The following is a 19,987-nucleotide window of genomic DNA, read 5'->3' as shown; positions in this document are numbered from 1 at the left end:
AATTACCTGATACTTAAGAATTACCTGATACAATGAACTGTCTGATACTTAAGAATATGTTTCCGTCACTGAGATCCCAAGGTTGCCCTGTTATATCTGTAATTAAAAATGTGTACCATTGGGCTCCCCTGGTGGCGCAGTGGTTGAGAGTCTGCCTGCCAATGCAGGGGACACCGGTTCGAGCCCTGGTCTGGGAGGATCCCACGTGCCGCAGAGCGACTAGGCCCGTGAGCCACAATTACTGAGCCTGCGCGTCTGGAGCCTGTGCTCCGCAGCAAGAGAGGCCGCGATAGTGAGAGGCTCGCGCACTGCAATGAAGAGTGGCCCCTACTTGTTGCAACTAGAGAAAGCGCTCGCACAGAAACGAAGACCCAACACAGGCATGCATAAATAAATAAATAAATAAATAAATAAATAAATAAAATTAAAAACAAAATGTGTACCATTGTCAAAAGTGGCATGGAGGGTTTAAAGTTAGACTCTTCTCCGACCGCAGGGCTTTAATAGCTTCATATTATTGGGCCCCATTTCCCAAGTGTCTTTAAATCCTTGCTGGGTAATAAAATAAGAAGACATATTAAGTCCTCATGGAGACCACCAAGGAAGCAGTTAACGCATCCCTGCAGGCATTGAGGTATGCGGCTTCCAACAGTGCCTACACAAGTGAATCTAAGGTTTCCTTAAATGCTTAATTCTAAGAGGTAAATGACATAGGCACAGGCAAACACAATTTAGTACTTTTAAAAAGGAACCAAATTAATTAAAATATTCAACAATTAACCCCAAGTGATAATGCCTGCCACATTCCTTTAATAAATGAGATCCTCTATGTGAAAGCTTTTATGTTTATGGTCCCATATAGTTTATCCTCCAAAGCAGGATACTTTTGGGGATTGAGAGACAATGACATCAACAAGTGTACCAGAACAACAGCTATAAACCAGGACTGTCCCAGGCAAATCATGACATACGTTCACTCTGTGATAGAAAATGGGAATGCAAGAGCCAGTCCTTTGCTTTCTAGTTTACAGCTCAGTGAGAGAGACAGGAAATGGAAAAACAATATGATTATTCTATTTTATTATTTCTATCATCCTTATCATCGTTATTCAAGATTTTTGTCCTCCCTTGTATGATTTTATTTGATCCTTAAAGAACCTATATTTACTACTACTATTGTCATTTTGTACATGAGGAAAACAAGTGAAAGGGAGGTTAAATATATTACCCACATTCATAGGGCTGAAAAAGTAGAGAAGGTGAAATGTGAAACTATGTAGTTTGTCTGCAGAGTCTAAATTCTCACTCACTCCCCAAAGCAGGACCCTATGATGTATTATGGTAAGAAATGGCCTGATATTCTGGGATCATATAGAAAGGGCATTTAAGCAAGCCTCTTTGACCAAGCAAGACCTTATGAAAGAGGTGATAAATAAGCCACTCACTCAGTTGGACAAGGGAAAGGAGTGCAGACAAGTGGAAGAGACAACAAATATATTAAATCAGTAGGCAAAGCACTGTAAATTCCTTCAAGATTAATGATGCATAGCAGTCATTACATGTCTAATGTGCTCTTTAAAAGCAGCCCCAGAATATGGCCAGCAAAGGTATAAACTATCTAATTTAAAAGAACAAATAATATACGTTATGAGTTGAATTGTGTGCCCCCAAAGGTATGTTAAAGTCCTAATTCCCAGTACCTCAGAATGTGACCTTATTTGTAAATGGGGCTGTTGCAGCTGTAATTAGCTAAGATGAGGTCATATTGGAGTATGCGGGCCTATAACCCAATATGACTGGTGTCCTTACAGGAAGAAGAAAATGCCATTCAAAAGACACACACACACACACACACACACACACACACACACTCACACACACACAGGTGACGACAGAGGCACAGATTGGAATGATGTGGCTGAAAGCCAAGGAAAACCAGGGACTGATGGCTACCACCAGAAGCTGGGAAAAGGCAAGGAAGGATTCTATGCAGAATCTCAGAGGGAGTATTATGGCCCTGCTAACACCATGATTTCACAATTCTAGACTTCCAAACTGTGAGAGAATCATTTCTGTTGTTTAAGCCACCTAGTCTATAGTACTTTATTACAGCAGCCCTAGGAAACTAATACAATGTACAACTATGCAATTCAGGCACTTGCACAATTTTGGAATTAGGGAACTCTTTAGGCTAATATGAGACATTAGCTGATGTAGAATTTATATGTCTCATGAAATGTGTTTACATGCATTTTATATAATAACACACGTAATGCTTTGTGTTATTTTAGAAAACTCTTTCCAAAATGATTGGTTACAATCCATCTTCTTGATGGCACCGTGAAGAGTTATTCAAAATGGTAAAGTGTTCTGATTATAAATGCAATGCAAAAGATCGCTTAGATTCAGCACCATACTGCACATAGCTGGATGCCTAAACGTTAATCTTAAAAAATACAGAATTCCTATGACACCCAACAGTGAAGATACTAATTAACTAAAGATTTTGTTCTGCTCAAGCTTATCCAACATTATTTAATGATACCTGCCAAAATCAAGTAAGTAAACAAGAAGGGACTGGGTTGTATGGGATAATGTTTCTATATGTTCCACACAAAGCAGAAAAAGGAAGAAATCAATGTTTGCGGGTAGAAACAGATAAAACTGTCAGGAAAATAAACGTTATTTTTAGGTTTTTGTTAAGACTTTGGCACTAAAAGAAAATGAAAATATTAGCAATTCCTAAAAAAAATTGAGTCATTATTAGTAACGGTTTCTCATTTTTCAGTCCTGAAAATACTCATATTTTACAAGCACTTTTTTGTGTAGCATAAGTTAACTTTTTCAGATTATGGAAAGGCTTTATTCCTTACTGATTTTGTCTGAAGCATCTCTGAGCATTTCAGGAAATGCCTGTGATGAGCTTAATTTGAAATAAATGTGTCATGTTTACAACCAGCACTGGTATAGATTATTAATTACCACTGACAGGATATTCTTTAGCATAGAAGTGGATAGGTATTATTTTCTATAATTTTAATTAAAATCATTAAACTTAAGTTTCAAACCTCAATGTTTTAAAGTCAACCTATGGAGTGTTTCATTAAATTGGAGTTTGAAAACTCAAGTAAATCCAACTCTCTTAATTGTCATCTTTAATGTAATAGCTAGAAGTGAAGAGGATAAACTTGATTCAATAGGATTACAAGTAGACCACTACTATATTTGTTTTCATGCTACCTTTTTAAAATAGCAGGGATTCATATAACTATAAATGAACATTTACAACATGTTGAATGTGCACAAATGCCTCACACTTTATTATGAATTTATCTTTATGTGTACATATATCTAAGTATATGTAATATAGACCTAAAAATAGATCAATTAATTTGATTATCATTCCATCATGAAAAATTCACTTCAGACTATGTTGAGATTAGTCCATTTAGATTTTGTTGACAGCTCAATAACTACTACAAAAAAGATTAAAAATCTAAGGAAAAAAACTGTATTGTAGGATATCCACCACTTAATAATCTCCTCATGTCAAATAATACATATCTGAAAATATGTTAATGGGAGTATTCTTCTAATAATAAAAATACAAAACCAAATCATCAATGTCTATGTAGTTATTCAGAACTTCTACATTAAAAGAATTGCAGCTATTTACTGTAAAATGATCCATTTTAACTATATAACTAACAGATTCTCAATTATATATTGATAGGCAATATTGATTTCCTTCTATCTTCTGGAAATGCCCTGGTAATTTTAAAAAGTTTATTTCACATCAACTGCTGTAATAAAATAATGGTTATGGTCTCATCACTCTTATATATAATATTTTTCATTGAAATATGTAGATTTCAAAAGGAGACATCTAATTTCTAACTTTCATGTGGTCTGTATATTCAATTATTTTGACTCTGTTTTGATATCCATTTTCTGATCACTCTGAAGATCCAATTTTGACCACGAGAGGCAAAGCTGTCAAAACCAAACAAATTCTCAGTCTGTATTTATATTGTAAATCTCCATCACATGACATTCCTTGCAAATGAACTTGCAAACTTTCAGTGCTTAGATTTAATTCGAGTAGAAGACATATTTTTCAAGAGATGAGGAGAGTAAATGAGGACAATATACTACACACGCATGCTAATTATATTGTATAAAAGTCTTAAGAAATAAAAGCAAAATTTAATTAAACATCCTACCTTGGCTAGTTTCTTGTGGTTTACCTTTACAAGTCTTCAGGAAAAGCAGAAGTACAATAATTCTGAATCAGAATTAAGCAACATAAGGTCAGCAGCAAGGAGGCAGAGACTAGGACTGATTAGGTGCATAACACACTCCTCATTAGGTTTGAGGCCAGGAGACAGGTACTGTCATATGCTGGAGTTGCCTCAGGAAAGAAAATCTGAGATGAGAGATTACAAGTACATAGTTTATTTTCAGAATTAATCCCAGGGAAGCCAAGTAGGGGGCTGTGAAAAGTGACACAGAGAAGGAGAAAAACCAATACAACAAAGTGTTATTATGCTAGTCACTGCTGAGAGTGACTGGGGCTCCATTCTACTGGGACCCTCTAAGGAGCCGTGTAGAATATGTTACAGAATTGCCTGACCAAGGGCGCATGTATCGACTGGATCCTACTCCCTATTGACCAAAGAGCTGCTTTTCAAACAGCAATTAGTACTCTGCTGTAGAAAGTTTAGTTTTGTTCTAGAATCTAAAGTTTCGTGCTGTGACTCTATTCTTAGGACCTAATAAAAGATCCACACAGCATCCATGTCCAACACCAAATCTGCTAGATCATATTGCTTGAGCAGCAAGGCAGTTTGCACTAAAACCTGGACTTGCTGCAGAGCCCTCTCTTCCTCTGAGTCCTACTTGAAAATCATAGCCTTTAAAGTTGCCTGATAAAGTGACTTGAAGCAGTATTTCCAAATGTAGTATATGCAGCTCCTAAAGTTCAAAAAAGTTTACCATATGCTGGACCTCCTTCTTACTGGTGGGCTTGTGAGGAGCAACAACTTTTTCATAACCTGAGATGGAATGTCCTAGCATGCCCCAGACCATCAGACTCCAAAAATCTTCACCAATTTGACGGACTACTAATATTTTGGTACTGTATTTCTCATCCTCTGGCATGTGTCTATCTTATATGACATCCAGAGTACTTGCTACTTCCTGTTCAAAAGGTCAAAATGACATGATATAATCAATATAATGGACTAGTATAATGTTATGTAGATTATGAAGATAATCAAATTCCCTGTGCACTATAATGTTACAGAGAGTGACAAAGTTCATCCTGACCCAGGGCAGAGCAGAGCTTCTTCTTGAGAACTGAAAAGCATTCATTTATCAGATGACTAGCTATATACCAGCCAGTATCAGAGGTGTGTCAATTTGTTCCAGTGCAGACACTACATCTGGCCCAGATTACAGCTAGCTCAAAATACATTAGTTAAAGCCAGGCATATGACCAAAACCAACTTCAATGGGAGAGTAAGAAATACTCTACCTACTCTACTGGGTTACCTGCAATTGTGTGGTGATGACAGTAATAGCTGAGAATTATTAACTTTATAGAATAAATTATTATTTTGTATCAATAATAGAATCACAAATATGGTGATGACTGACTAAGTATTTACTTTTTGCTAGGTACTCCGCTAAATGATCAACATGTATTATCTCATTAAGTACACTGACTAATGTTGTTTTTGCAAGTATCTGGAACTGTATGATAAATGTTTCTTCTAAGCATCAGGACTGTCCATGGAATTAAACAAATGATGAACTCTGAAATAACTGCAAATGGATTCAGATCTCCTGAGGAACAAAAATGACCCTTTATATTCATGAGGATTTTTATTAAATTTAAAAAAATCTTTGGTTAATGCTGATGTACTGGGAATAAAATGTATCAGTAGTTTTGGAGTAAAGTGTTGAACCAAAAGAGGCTTTCCATGTTCTATACTAAAAGTAATGGTAACAAAACTATTTGAAGGTGTGACATCAATGATCAGAAAGGCTATAAGAGCTTTCTCCTAAACAGCTATGGTGAGTACATTTCCCCTTGTAACCATGACCTTAATAAAGATGCATGTCACCAGGGGATGAGACTGTGTGTGGGGGGGAGGGGACTGTGAAGTTACTCATTGATATAAAATTTGTGATTAATAAATTTTTGCATACTTCTCCTAAACCCTTTCCCATATTCTATCCAAAGATACATTGAAAAAATATTAGTTGTTTCAGTTGGAGAGTCTCTCACATGATGCAGAAAACAGGTCCAGTATGTCAAATATCCTTTTGTTTAAATCATTTACAAGAGGACTATATTCATAATTCATTTGTTATTGGTGTGGTAATATTGAGGGAGAAAGAACAGAGGAAGGAGGGAAGAAGGGAGAGAAGGAATGAAAGAAGGAAGGAAGGAAAAAGAAAAGACGGAAAGAAAAAAGAAAAGAAGGAAAATTAAGAGAGTAGGTAGCAAAATCCTGAAATTATGGATATGCAGAAGTAATATTAGGTTGGTAGATTTACTGGCAAACCCTTGTCTCCTTTCTTTCGTACCTTCCCAAGTACTTTTATAATAAGCCCTCCTTAAATGAGGTAGTCTGAACACAGTTCTAGTCCTTGCAAGCTAAAAAAAGCTAATTAACAGAGATGCAAAAGCTCTGCAGTGCATTAAAACACAAAAATATTGAAATTTATTGAAATGCATTTAATTTAGACTATAGAAATGCTAAGAACCTTTTTTTAAAATTTACTTATTTCAAATATGTTCGACATTGGAGTCTAAATATAAATTACTTAAAAATAATATAAAGCCAATATATATTTTATTATGTACCAATATAATGCTTACTATGTACCATGTATATATGTATATATGTGTATATACATAATATATGTACATATATATTTACACATACATTTAACTTTTGAAAGGAGTCTATGATATAGATAAGATGGTTAGCATCATTGCTATTATATAGATAAGAAAACTGAGGCACAGAGAACAGAGAGGTTAAGGAACTTTCCCAAGGTCACACTAGTAGTCATGATGGACCCTGGATTATATCCAGGCAGTCCCAGTACCATGCTCTTAACCACTGCTATGTACTGACCTTCTTCACTTATTTTATTTTAAAGAAAATTTTAAAGAATCTAGAAAAAAATGCTGCCTTAGAATACTTGTAGAAATGGAAATTTTTATGACTCTCGTTGCCACAGGAATAGGCAACAGATTAAGAAATCTTAAGAGTGAATGAGGAACTTCTCTCTTTCACTGAATTATCATATTCAGATTAGACATAGGAGCAAGAAAGTCATTCCAGCTTCATGGTATCAGCCAAGAAAAATTATCCTCAGGACCAGATGCCAACAGCATGCCCTTTAGTATTTGGACAGGATGCAAAGGCCCAGCTGTTCTGTCAGCCTTCCTTATACAGTTTGTTGACAAAGAAGAGGCCCAGTTAATTTTCCAAATATGCAATATAAACTGAAACTGATTCACCTGCAAACACCTGAATTACTTCTAGGAATGAAGAAATAATAATACTGAAATAATAAATTTTTCATAGGCTCATAACACATTGAAATATTTCCAAAAATGGAATTTCTCAGGAAAAATAAATAAGGCAGTAACCTACTCCTGTTTTTCAGAACTACTTTTGGATTGGCCAGAGCTCAAAGATTGCATCCAGATTGCTGAATCACGAAAGGGAAGATGTATGGAGAAAATAAGAAATGTCTAATATTAAGGGAATGCAAGGATGAAGATAGAGGGAGAGGAACAGCTGGGATGACTTAAAAACAAAGATAAGTTGCATTTTTAAGTAAAATTTGAAGTTCAGAAGCTGCAGAACTTGGTACATTCATTGTGGGAATAATGGGAGCATCAATGAGTCTTCTCTTGTGGCTTCTTCTAGGTTTACTCGGACCTTCCTACTTTGATCCCAACTTTTTTACTCTGGAATTTTTATTCTATGTATATAAATTAAGAAAATCAAATTATAACAACACTAAACTTTCTTTGGGATAATATTCTTGAGTTAGTGTTATCATCTTTTAATTTTAGTAAAATTATTTTCATTGGACTATAGTTTTCTGCATAAATCTGAAAATAAAAATGCTTTACATATCAGCTTCATCTACATCATATTTTAACAATTATTGCTTCTGTGCTTATATATTTAGTTTTGCAATCATTTTTTCTACTAAGTCTAATTATATTGGGTCAAATTTTCTGTAACTCAATTTTATTGAGACAATTTTATTCTTTAATAAATTTTCAGGTCTTAGCAAGTGTCATAATTTACAATTTTAGCCACTACGGATTTTAATATTTTTCAATATTTTAAAATAATTTTTTTCTAGATTACTTTTACTGTTTTCCATTTTATCAGCAGCATAAGTTTTATAAAACATATTTCACCATTTCAATTTATTTATGGTCTTATCAATCTATTGCTTCATTCTGTGAAGTTCATATGCTTATTTTTATTTGTTCTTCAGGGTCAAAATTGTAGAGTCAAAACATCCTTGAGGATTAAAGAGTTAAGGATGACAGGACCAAAAGACAAGATAGAAATGATGGGAGACTTTATAATTTCCACATTGTTCTTTACTTTCCCGTACATAGTCGTGTTAGCTGGACTTTTTTTTTTTCTGTAATACAAATACTTAAAATATGTAACTTTGTCTATCAAACAAATGAGACTTCTTTTCCATCACAGTGTTTGTGTTTAATACCAATCCATATTTTGAACCAGTCAGGTTAAATATATGACAATAAGAATTGGCAATTAATGAATAAAAACATCCTGAATATTCTGTATCTGAATTAAATTTTTACATCATAGATACATAGCCTAACTATACTATCTTATATCTAACCCCTTTTTTCACTCCTACAAGCTTTTTCTTTGCTCATTGTTTGTAATTTTAGTGCCCTTTGAAAGTCTCAATTTCTGCTCCTGCTACTAAATTAGCTATGAAAGCTGTAGCTGCTGACTCTTGAGAACCTGAATTCATACAGCACCCGCAAACATTTGTTTTTCGAGGTTTTCTATTAATATAATGACTAGGAGTAAGGAAAGTACATGTGACCTCGTTCATCACATTCTTAGAACAAATGCTTCCTCCACTGCAATTATGTCATCATGAAATCATGTTCCACATTCTAAAATAAACTCATTGCCATATGAATTGTTATCTGACTGAGATATTTTTGTAGTTGTATTTTTTAACAGCCTCCTTAGAAGTGTCTTTTAAATTTCTCACAATACCAAAACAAAAATTTCTTTTTTTTGTCTTATCCACATGAATACTTCAAACTTGAATGTTCAGCAGTCACTACTCGTATCCTGCATTGCACACATACTTGAATTTCACACACACACATACACACACAAACACATTTTTAGCTAAATCATCTAAAATATACACTTTTTGACTTCCAAGAAAAGTCAAAGAGAGTTTTCCACAATATCACGGTTCGGGACTCACCTGTGGACGTGGATGTCCTGTGACCAGACAGGTCAATTCCAGGGTTTCTCCTTCCCGTATAGTGTAGACCCTTTCCGAGTAGCGCTCCTCCTCAATGTTACAGGCCAAGCCTGAATGCACAATACGAACCGTGGGGGGAGCTGTCGAGTCAGGAAGAAGAGAGACAAGATACATAAAAAGATAAGCAAACTGTCTTCCCCTGATCATCATGGTTGTTACAGCAATTCTTATCAGACTTTACCACTGTCAGATCCATCAGTCTTAACACTTTGAACATCCCCAAGGGATTAAAGATTTTGCCGGACAGAAAACTTCAAGTTTACCTTACAGTCACAAACACGGTCTGAAAATGGCAAAGGGGAATAGGGTAGTGGGGAAAAATTGGTGATTCAGGAAATCACCATCATTACAAGACCAATGATAAAACTTGATTGTTAAAATGTGATAGTTCCCTTCCTCTCTGAAATCCAAAATTTAATATAGTAAGGGATGTTGTCCAAAAACTAGGTAGTGCAAAAGAAAGACCATCAGAAAGGAAAAAGGAATGTGAATTAAAGACATTGTCATTTTTCTATTAATTTTTTAAGTCCTGTGGTGTAACTAGGGAGCTAAAGAATAGGAAGATTTGGTTATCAGGAATTGAACACCAACTTAATTTTCAATATTTATAGACTCCTGTATTAATATGAGCAAAAGATAATCACTGAATTAAGCCACTGATGAAGGCCATAAATCACTGGTGTCTAAGTATAAAATTCTGATTCAAGATAGACTTCTGATGAAACTGCCCAAATTCCATAATATAATTTTCTCCGACTTCAGTGACACATGGGCCTATAAAACTTGACTAGCATTCATTGACTTACATATCATTGGAAACCCACTGTATGCAAAAATTCTTTTGGTAATGAGAAATACTTAGATAATATATGCTTCTTGTCATCAAGGAGATTACTGTGACTAGCTTCAAATTGGAGATCATCCCCATTTGTGAATTCAGCATTTGTTTGTAATACATTTGGAGTGGAGGCAAAAAGTTTGTTTTAATTAAAGGCAAGAGGAAAATCTATATCTACATGTAAGAACAATGATCTCAAGAATTTCCTGATAGCAATCTCAGCCTAAACAGCAGTATTATCAGTAGAGGCTACAGTTGCTTAAAAATTAATATGGGCATATTTGGAATTTTTTATTTAACATTTAAAAGACTATGAATCCTATAAAATTTGCAGATAAATTTGGTGATTTTATGGAGGAAATAAAATGATTATAAGTCCAACTTACAGGAAACTTTCTTTTGGGAAAATCTGTGTTGTGAAAGTAAAAAAACAATAGTTTCCAATATCTAATACTTTGTTTTACATAACAAAAATGTATAGAACACTCAGAGAGTTTAAGAACTGAAAAGGGCATATTTTGTCATTGTTCTTAATTTCAAACTGAAAGATAGAAAAGCCTACTTGCAGATAATAAAACAACCAGTTATTTCCATTTTTTTTCTGGATATCCAAGCAGAGTACTGTTCTTCAACCCTCAAATTCAGGATCCCACTCTCCAATACCCAGTATCAAACAACATGTAAAAAACTGCCAGCAGCTGGATAAGAATGAATAATATATTTAGAAAAGTAGTTCTTACATTCTGTATGCATAATAAACTCCCCAGGAACTTGTTTAAAACATAGATGTCAGAAGTATACACAAAGACTGTTATGTCTGCAGAAAAGCCCCGGAATCTGCCTTTTTACAGAACATCCCAGGTGATGACAATGACAGTGCTACTCAGACCAGATCATTAGAGATAATTTTCTAATGGCTCTTATAAATATCTGTTTATTAAAGGAAAATACACCATGGGATAAAATGTCCTATTCTTTTAATTTTTTTCAAGTAACTAAACATCATGTTATGCATCTTCTCACTGGTTTAAAAAATTAAATAAACCAAATAATTTTTTAAGTTTGTTTAAAAACTTAAAGAAAACAAATAATTTTTTTGTCTATAAAACCAATTTATCAAAGATTTTCTACCATGTCTTCGGACTCTGTCTAGACACTGTAATAATTTGCCTAGTTTTAAGACATTAGAAATCATCTGTAGTGTTTATCTGGGTGTTCTGATATATTTCACACAAGGTTTCCTACAAATCATTTCCTATAGTGATCAAATTTAAACTTCAATTTAGACAAGTAATACTAGGAAAGCTACTTATTTTAAAATATCTGTCATACAACTGTATACATATTATGGAGGTGAACAAACTGATGACAATCAATAAACACTTGCAAAATATAAATAGAAAATTGTTAAGTAAAAAAATAGAGATTCATTACCTTGAAATATATTTCTTTGCCAAATTTAGCCTAACAAGTGATAGCCCACATGTTTATTAATACATCTAATTATATAGTAACATGACATCTTTTCCAGATTTATACTTACTTTTGTTTTAATTTCAAATCAATGAATAGTATTGTTATTTTTAAGACATGTCTTTCCAAAGCATCATTATGCAAATAAGTAACTTAATTTAAAACATTTAAATTATACAGTAAGCACACTGTGTTCATCTACAAGGGTAAATTTTCTGCTATTTTCTTCTGTATTTTAACACATTCTTGGAAAAGGTAATTGCCTATATATTGTAGTCATTATGAACCTACCACCTACCTTGTAGGAGGGTGAAATATTCTACCAAATTATAAATGTTAAAGATGTACTTTTCCTAGTATGCATTAAAATATATGATCAGTACTTTAGAATCTCAATGATAAGGTGAAAATTTTGGAAGCTAGATCTAGACTACACTAGGGAAATAAAAAAGATTGAGAAACAGTTCATGAAGTTAAAGCACCATAACTAGATCAGCAATATAAACAGTATAATCGTTCCAAACTTAACCAGTGTAACATTGTCCCAATTCACCATCCTGTCTCCAGTCCCTATCAAATCCATGAAATCTTAAAATTTCCCAAATAATATACTGTAACTTCTTTTTTCATCATGTTGTATTCCTGCCTAAGAATCTATAATGTCTCCCTATGACATTTCACAGAGTCCAAATCACCCCACATGGCATTTAGATGCCCTGTCAATGGTCCTCATACTGATTATCCAACCCCAAATCCCACTTCTCTGTAACATCAGCCCAACATCAGTGGGAAGATAAAGAGCACTAAGAATTCAGGTGTCTTTGATCATGATGTTTCCTCATCTAGAATTCCCACACTGATCTTTGGACCAATGTTGCTGAAACTTTCGTGGATTACTTAGCAATGATTCTCTTCTCTATTTTCCAGGAAATCTGTATTGCCCAGTGATTCCCCTTTTTCTTAACACTCTAACTTGATAGAAAGCACCTCATTACAAGGATGAACATCATTTTCAGCATCTATTCCACATCACATAATTCAGAGCACAGAGTAGGTATTTAATAATTAATTTATAATTTTAAGCATATATCACTATAAGGACTCTAACCTATTTTAGCAAAAATATTAACCATTATGGCACTGAATTTAAATATATATGCAATTTGCAGTACTATATCTGAAACAAGACATGTTTTATCCTCTGCCTTGTTAGAGAAAACCTCAATTCATCATCCTGAAATTGGACTAAGGGTTATGATCCCCTTTGCCCTGTAGAGTCAGCAATGAATTAAAATGTTAAAATATTGCAAGAGACTCATATTCATCCAAATTTGCTTGCAGTAAACCAAATCCCATTACATAAAATCTTTCTAACACTAATCATATCAACTCCCTTAATTTGAATAAACTGGCTTTGGGTTCAAGAGGTCAGCCTAAAAGGGCAAAAGAGAGACATTCTTTTATCTTGTTACAGTATATCCAAAGTCAAACCAAATTCTCACTGTATTCTGTTGGAGAAAGAACACAAATTCTTTCTTATTCTCCAATGGCAACAGCAAGAGCATTTTTAAGTCTTTTATATCATATACAGATTTTCAAACATATATTTATTGAGCAACTGCTGTAGATCAGGCACAAGGCTATGAGCTGAGGATATGAAGATTAATGCTATGAGCTGTGCCCTCTATGGGTTTATAGCCTATTGGGTCTGTCCAGTTTATTTATATTTATATATATATATATATATATATATATTTATTTATTTATATATATAAATATATATATAAATAATACAAAAATAATAAAACAATTACCGTTGAGCAGAATAGATATTCTAACAGAAGGAAATGAAAAGACCATAACAGGACAAAGCAGAAGCTGACTAAATCTGCCTGGTGGATTCCAACAGGTTTCACGAAGCCAGTGACATTTAACTTAGGTTTGGAAAGATGCATGTGGTGAAAGGAATTCCAGAGAAAGGAAACAGTGTGTTCAACGGCATGTCTATAAGAGACTGCCTGCAGTGTTTAGGAAATAACTACATGAACATGTGGTCCACATAGTTTGTAATATACTCCAAACCTTGACACCAGTGCCACTCTCTCAATTTGCCATGATGTCTCCAGACATGAGACTGTATAGCCCTGCAAACGGAAATGATGGGAGAAACCTACTTGAGAGTTCTTGTTAGACAGGACTTGAGGATTGACTGATGTGGGAGCGAGGGAGCAAGAGTTAAGATGACAGTGAAGTCTATATTTTGGTTAAATATGTGAAAGATAAATTTTTAAATAGAAAATACTCTCTTGATCACTATGGACTCCACATTATTCACAGTTGGGAGAGACTTAAGATGAGGGGCTCTGAGCCCAAATTACAGAGGGCTTTGTTAGAGTGAGGACTTAGATGTGAAGTGTTTTTGAGGGAGAAACTTTTTCCATGTTTTCTGAAGGACATGCTGTTATTAGCCAGTAGTAAGTTTGGTATTAGGAGTTCTCTCTCTTCTAAGAACCCCAAGCAAGAGCATTGTACTTTGGTAAATCCTTCAAATCCCTGGTCCAACTATTCTTTGGAAATTCAAGTTACCAGTAAAATCTCACCACTATGCTCCACTAGGTCAAGGTAACTTATGTTCTTGGCGCAGGTCACAGATCCCCTGGGATAGCTCGTGTGGAGAGAGGGAGCTCACGGAACCTCTGTTAGAAGCTCCAGTGAAGACATCAGTGAGCCACCCTGCACCATCGTCTCTCACACACTCTAGATTCTGTTCAGAGACAGAGACTCAGAGACAGATAGACAGAATGTCTCACACCTTTCTACTCTCATGTGGCCAGAGATAACAGAACTAACACTACTGCTTACACCATTCTCTTAGCAGGATCAGTTTTGCTTGTAAAGCAAACAAAACAATAATAAAATTTCCTTCTATTTTTCTATTGGTTTAAGTGATTACTTGATTTGATAAAACATTTATCAGTTTTCTATGACATCTTACATTTACCTAATTAACATTGCCAATAATTGGTCTCTTCTGCTTATTTCACAATTCCAATGTAGCACATGTGAACAGTACTTCTAAAGCATGGTGTCTTCCATTCTTCTTATTTTCTCTCTTTCCTACCTGAGTTACTAATTTAAAATACTACATGAGTCGTCTCCTCCCTCCCTTTTTCACAATAATCTCCCAATGCGACTTTTAAATTAAGTATTGTGTCTACAGGTATAGTCTATAATTATCTCTCTTCTTGTTGACAACTCTTTTGCCTAATGTCTTTTGCCTTAGGCTCATTATATTACATATTTTAATATCAAAAACTCAGATAGGGAAGGGAAGAATATGAAGATTTGGGAGAGTAGGTAAAATTTTAGATTTAGATGCTGATGTTGAGCTGTCTAACAACTGAAAAGTTGTTACTGCATATAAAATTTAGAGCTTTTAAATGGTAGTCGATGGTTGACAGCAAAAGAATAGACGAAATCTCTAAAACAGAGCATGTAGAGTCAGAAATTAAGAAGATAATGATAGAACCGTAAGGAATGTGAATGCTTGATAGAGAATTGGTGTCCATAAGATTATGAATACAGAGAGGCCAAGAAAAGAGACTCAGAGGTAGAAGGAAAACAAAGAAAATGTAGTGCTTTAAAAGTTACACAAAGAGATGCTCAAGAATGGTGAACTGTCCAAAACTGTCACTTACAACAGAGTTGTCAATTAGGAGGAGCATAGACAAAATGTCATTGCCAATGATAGTCAGGAGGGCATTGGTGAATTTCAAGTGAGATTTGGCTGTAGAACAATAGGGGCAAAAGATGAAGGAGGTGAGTTTTGAGAAAGAGAAAAGTCTTAGCAGGTCAAACCAAGCTTCAGGCAAAAAGTAAAACTGCTCCTGAGGTTTACCCACACGTAAAAAGAAATGATAAGTGTAAAACAATAAGTATAAAACAGAATATTTTAACAATATTATACCACCATCTCAGGATTGCAAAGACTAATTATTTACATTATAAGAAACAAACCATAATGTTTGTATTTCCAACATAAACTGTAACTTTTACCAATACTATACTATTTTTCTACTATCCTTCAACATTCTTTTAAAATTAATTTTCCCTAAAAACTGACTTTCTTTCTTCTTATCTTTTTGTTCTTTTACTCTTTTACAAGTTTAACTCTGCTAACTTCTGTACCAAATATGCAGAAATCTCTCAAAACAGTCTAATCTCTTCTGTAAAAAAAAAAAAATCAACGTTAATCCTCACAGAACATAAATATGCTTAATCTCCCCCATATTAAAGAATGAAGACAAAACAACATTTATCCTCTCATCAGCAGGCCTCCTCTTGCCTTTCCTTCACAGCCTAGTGAACAGAAATAATGGTACCCACTCTATGTCACACTTCTGCACCTGCTTTGCAATCCTCAGGCCACAGCAGTTTGGCATCTGCCCTATCATTTGTATTTATAAAAGAATAAGGCAGGAATATAGAAGACCACTTTGCTTAACTGCTAATTTTTTGTCATTATTTTGATCTCTTACATCTCCTTCAGTCTTAGTTTACCAGACTTCATTTCTATGCAACTATGAGGATCTTTTGAAATTATACACTTGTTCTACACTTCAAAACAATAAAAAAATATTATTACATCCCACTATTATTCTTACAATCATGAATATAATCATATATCGAAACATGCAGATAGCAGAATGTTCAATTTATATGTCCATTCCAACAATTTCCTCAAAAAATAGTTAAAATCCTTCTGTCATTGTCATTTAAATAATCCCAAATAGGACAATATCTTGATACACAAACAATTTACAGATTATTTTTAATCAGCTTTTAGCTCATTTGAGTTGTTTGATTCCACTGGTTATTTTGAATTAACTACAATTTCAGCATCAATGTGAATTTATTTCCCTATCTCTTTCCCCTCATCCCTCACACTTGGTTAATAGTGTACTCCTGTCCACTGGAGGGAAATACATTTTTATCTTTAATTTGATGAGTTATAAAATGAAAGTACTAAGATCATATTGATATTCTGGATTTAATCAAAAGAAGATCATATCTACCTCAGTATGACTTTGGTGAAAGGCTCTGAATATGAAAGGTTTTGAATATTTTGTATTATTTCCTCAGCACATGTTGAGCAGCACTGTTATAAATTAATTGAGCTGCCCTGAGAGACTCTGCAAAGCCCAAAGTAAGGTAAGAAAATTAAACCCTGAAGCCCCTGGTTCTAGAAAGCAGCTATTAATTTTTCCTAAATAACAGAGGTTGATATGATTTTTTAGGTTAGTGTTAGCCAAGAATTTAAAGCAAAGAGCTTAAATTGCTTAAATTTTTAATTTAAACGTATCTGTTATATGCAATAGATACTATTTAAGATGGAAGAACGTTTGTCACTAAAGAAAATGACATTAAATAACAATGTAATTGTGTTCATGAAATTTTAAAGTTAAACAAAAAAAGCCATAATGCAATTTAAATTTTAAAGTTAAAAGCAATGATAAAAGCAATAATGTTTTTGTGTAAAAGAATTACCTTGTAATGTCATCTTTTAACATTCTCGAGTCAAGGTACTAACTTTACAAAAAACCGAATACATAACGGCAAAATATTAATCTGAATTATCTTCCATAAAATGACATATATGTGTCCTATGCTTCTTAAATGAAACTATAAAATTTTTAAATATTACTAAATTAAGGTTTTTACATTAACAACTTCAGATTTCATCAGATTTCTTTCATCAGATTTCATCATTTTTTTTTGTTTTCATCTCAAAACATCACCTATTAATTCCTAAGGCTAAAACTTCAAAGACCCTAGTATGTTTTATAGATTTAAAAAAATATAAATTTCACTGAATCTAAGGTTCTTAACATTCTTTTCAAATTCAGCATTTGACAACCTCTGACACGCGTGCTGGAGAGGAACCATGGGCCCCAAAGTCTGACATAGACATCTGCATCTCTACGTGGATGTTCCTACCCCAAGCCTTTCGCTACGTTCTTCCCAGTATTTTCCAGGAGAAACATATGAAAGCAATATTTGAAAGGTTATCAAATATTTCATTGATCTCATATTTTGCTCACAAAGGACTTGACTGAACTAAGCTGTGTGCTATCACTTAAAGCTAAATACTGTGGTGAACTGTGCTTTCCCCAAGTAGGTAGAAACCTGAGATTCTATACACAAGTTCCTTTCTCTATATTGGATCCAATGCCACATCCTGAATGGTCTCCATCTAAAGGTTGAATCATGTTTCTATCTAATCAGTAAATTTTAGGAGGAAAAACAAAAAAACAAACAAAAAAAACTACTCCAGAAATTTTGGCAGCTAGGCCACAGACTGTCAGTACAAAAAAAAAAAAAAAAACCTGACATAAACACAAGGGAGTCGCCTCTTTTATGGTACCATTCTTTATGTGCTTTGAGTCATGATGGAAGCAGAGTAAAGGATGCACAGAAACTATTATAATGCTACAAGAGGGGGCAGCCTTTAATCCTTAAAACCTTTGATTAGGTTTTCCCCCTCTAAATCAAACTTGTGAAATGGCTTCCTCTTAGTAATGTCTGAAGCTATATATCATGTGGTCAGTGAACCCTCCAAAGTTCTTGGAACCAAATCTTCCTGACTCTCAAGAACTATCACAGCATCTTATGAGATCAGGACTCCTGAACCCACAGGTACTAATTACGTCATTTTTAAACCCTCTGGACTGAAATGTATACCTAAATGTACTCACCCTTCTCTAGAATTAAGAGCTTCTCAGCTTTCTTGGAAAGAACTACAAAGCCCCAGCAAATACTAACTAAAATGAAATTAGTGTCATCATTGTGCTCCAACCTTAATCACAAATTGGGTATTTAGAGGCAGCTATTATTTCTTCCAGTCTAGCTAATCAACAAAACAAATGAGATTTACTACAGAATATGCCAAAAATGAAAACTTCAATTTGCTTCTCCAAGAGTGGCAATGGCAGGCAGAGGATTTTGAGGATCTGGCCTGCCAATTTCTCCATTGTTTCTCTCCATTGAGAAATCACTGCTTCTGCTTGTGACTAGCCCCAAGAAGGACAAGATCTTCAGCATGTCACAAAAATGCCTTTCAAACCCCAGAATACAGGAATCAGTGTGATAATGACAAAAACCCAGAGTCCCCTTCAGAACTGGGCAGAAGAGCAATTATCACAAAGCAAGAACGATTCGGACTCCACCAGGCAACACTCATAGACTAAGAACTTAGCAAACACCGGAAACCTGTGCACAGCTTGTTATTTATGACAACCTCTAGTTCTATCTAAAACCATAAAAAGTATATTTTTAATTTCCATTTGAAAAAATAAGACATCCCCAGTGAAGGTTAGTGAATATTCAAAGTTTAGTTTCATCTACAGTTCTGTCTTATTCTAGAAAAAAATTGTGTTATATATATTAGTTTTTTTTCATTTTGCCATGCTGCATCCTCATTTTAAAAAGGACAGACATTCCTTTGTCTTTAGAATTTAGGGGGAAAGAACAGAATACAAAAAAAGAATTATCAATCATTTATAGTCCCATAGACAAAGAATATTTTTATTAAATTATTTAGTACCATAAGAATTCAAAGTAAAAACGTTTTTCTAAACCATGAAATGTGAAGCAGAAGCACTTATTGGTAAATATCATCACTCAACCTCTAATTTTTTATTTAGGCTTGACAATTTCAAAGAAATATACTCAGGAGCTGAGGAACTGCCCAAAATTTCTGTTCAAACAATTTAATTTCCATCTGTCTGAGGATGAAGTTTTGAAATTGTCCCTGTAAGTATCTCAGTGGTTCACCTCTGTGGCAATGTGACACGGCATTCCCCAGGAAGGCTCTTAGACCTGCCATCTCCCAGATCCCCTACCATCAGGTCCCAGGGGCTGGACCTCCCACTCAATCACCTGCGCTCCTTCAGTTTGCCATCGAGCAAGACTCTATCCTCAACTTTAAATAATTTCCGCATTCTCCTAAATGAACTCATAAATACCCTTTCTAAGAACTGTCATCGTTATTAATGTTAGGATTTGTTAACAAAACAAACAATA

General features: G+C 34.3%; 1 protein-coding gene across 4 annotated transcripts in view; it reads right to left on the bottom strand.

The window, feature by feature from the left end:
- Positions 1–19,987, bottom strand: part of MDGA2 (MAM domain containing glycosylphosphatidylinositol anchor 2) — an 809,247-nt gene that overhangs the window by 463,096 nt on the left and 326,164 nt on the right. For all 4 annotated transcript variants that reach the window (XR_014261129.1, XM_082452081.1, XM_082452083.1 and 1 more), the window contains exon 2: positions 9,535–9,674. Coding sequence is in view for 3 of the 4 variants with exons in the window: in XM_082452081.1 (XP_082308207.1) it covers positions 9,535–9,674 (140 nt within the window). In the remaining variant the exon portion in view is untranslated. The remainder of the gene's footprint in view (positions 1–9,534; positions 9,675–19,987) is intronic.

The sequence above is a fragment of the Balaenoptera physalus genome (genome assembly GCF_965194825.1).
Source record: "Balaenoptera physalus genome assembly, chromosome: 2".
In the NCBI taxonomy this organism is placed as follows: Eukaryota; Metazoa; Chordata; class Mammalia; order Artiodactyla; family Balaenopteridae; genus Balaenoptera; species Balaenoptera physalus.
Note: the sequence above shows the minus strand (reverse complement) of the source record. Positions and strands in the feature narration are given on the sequence as shown.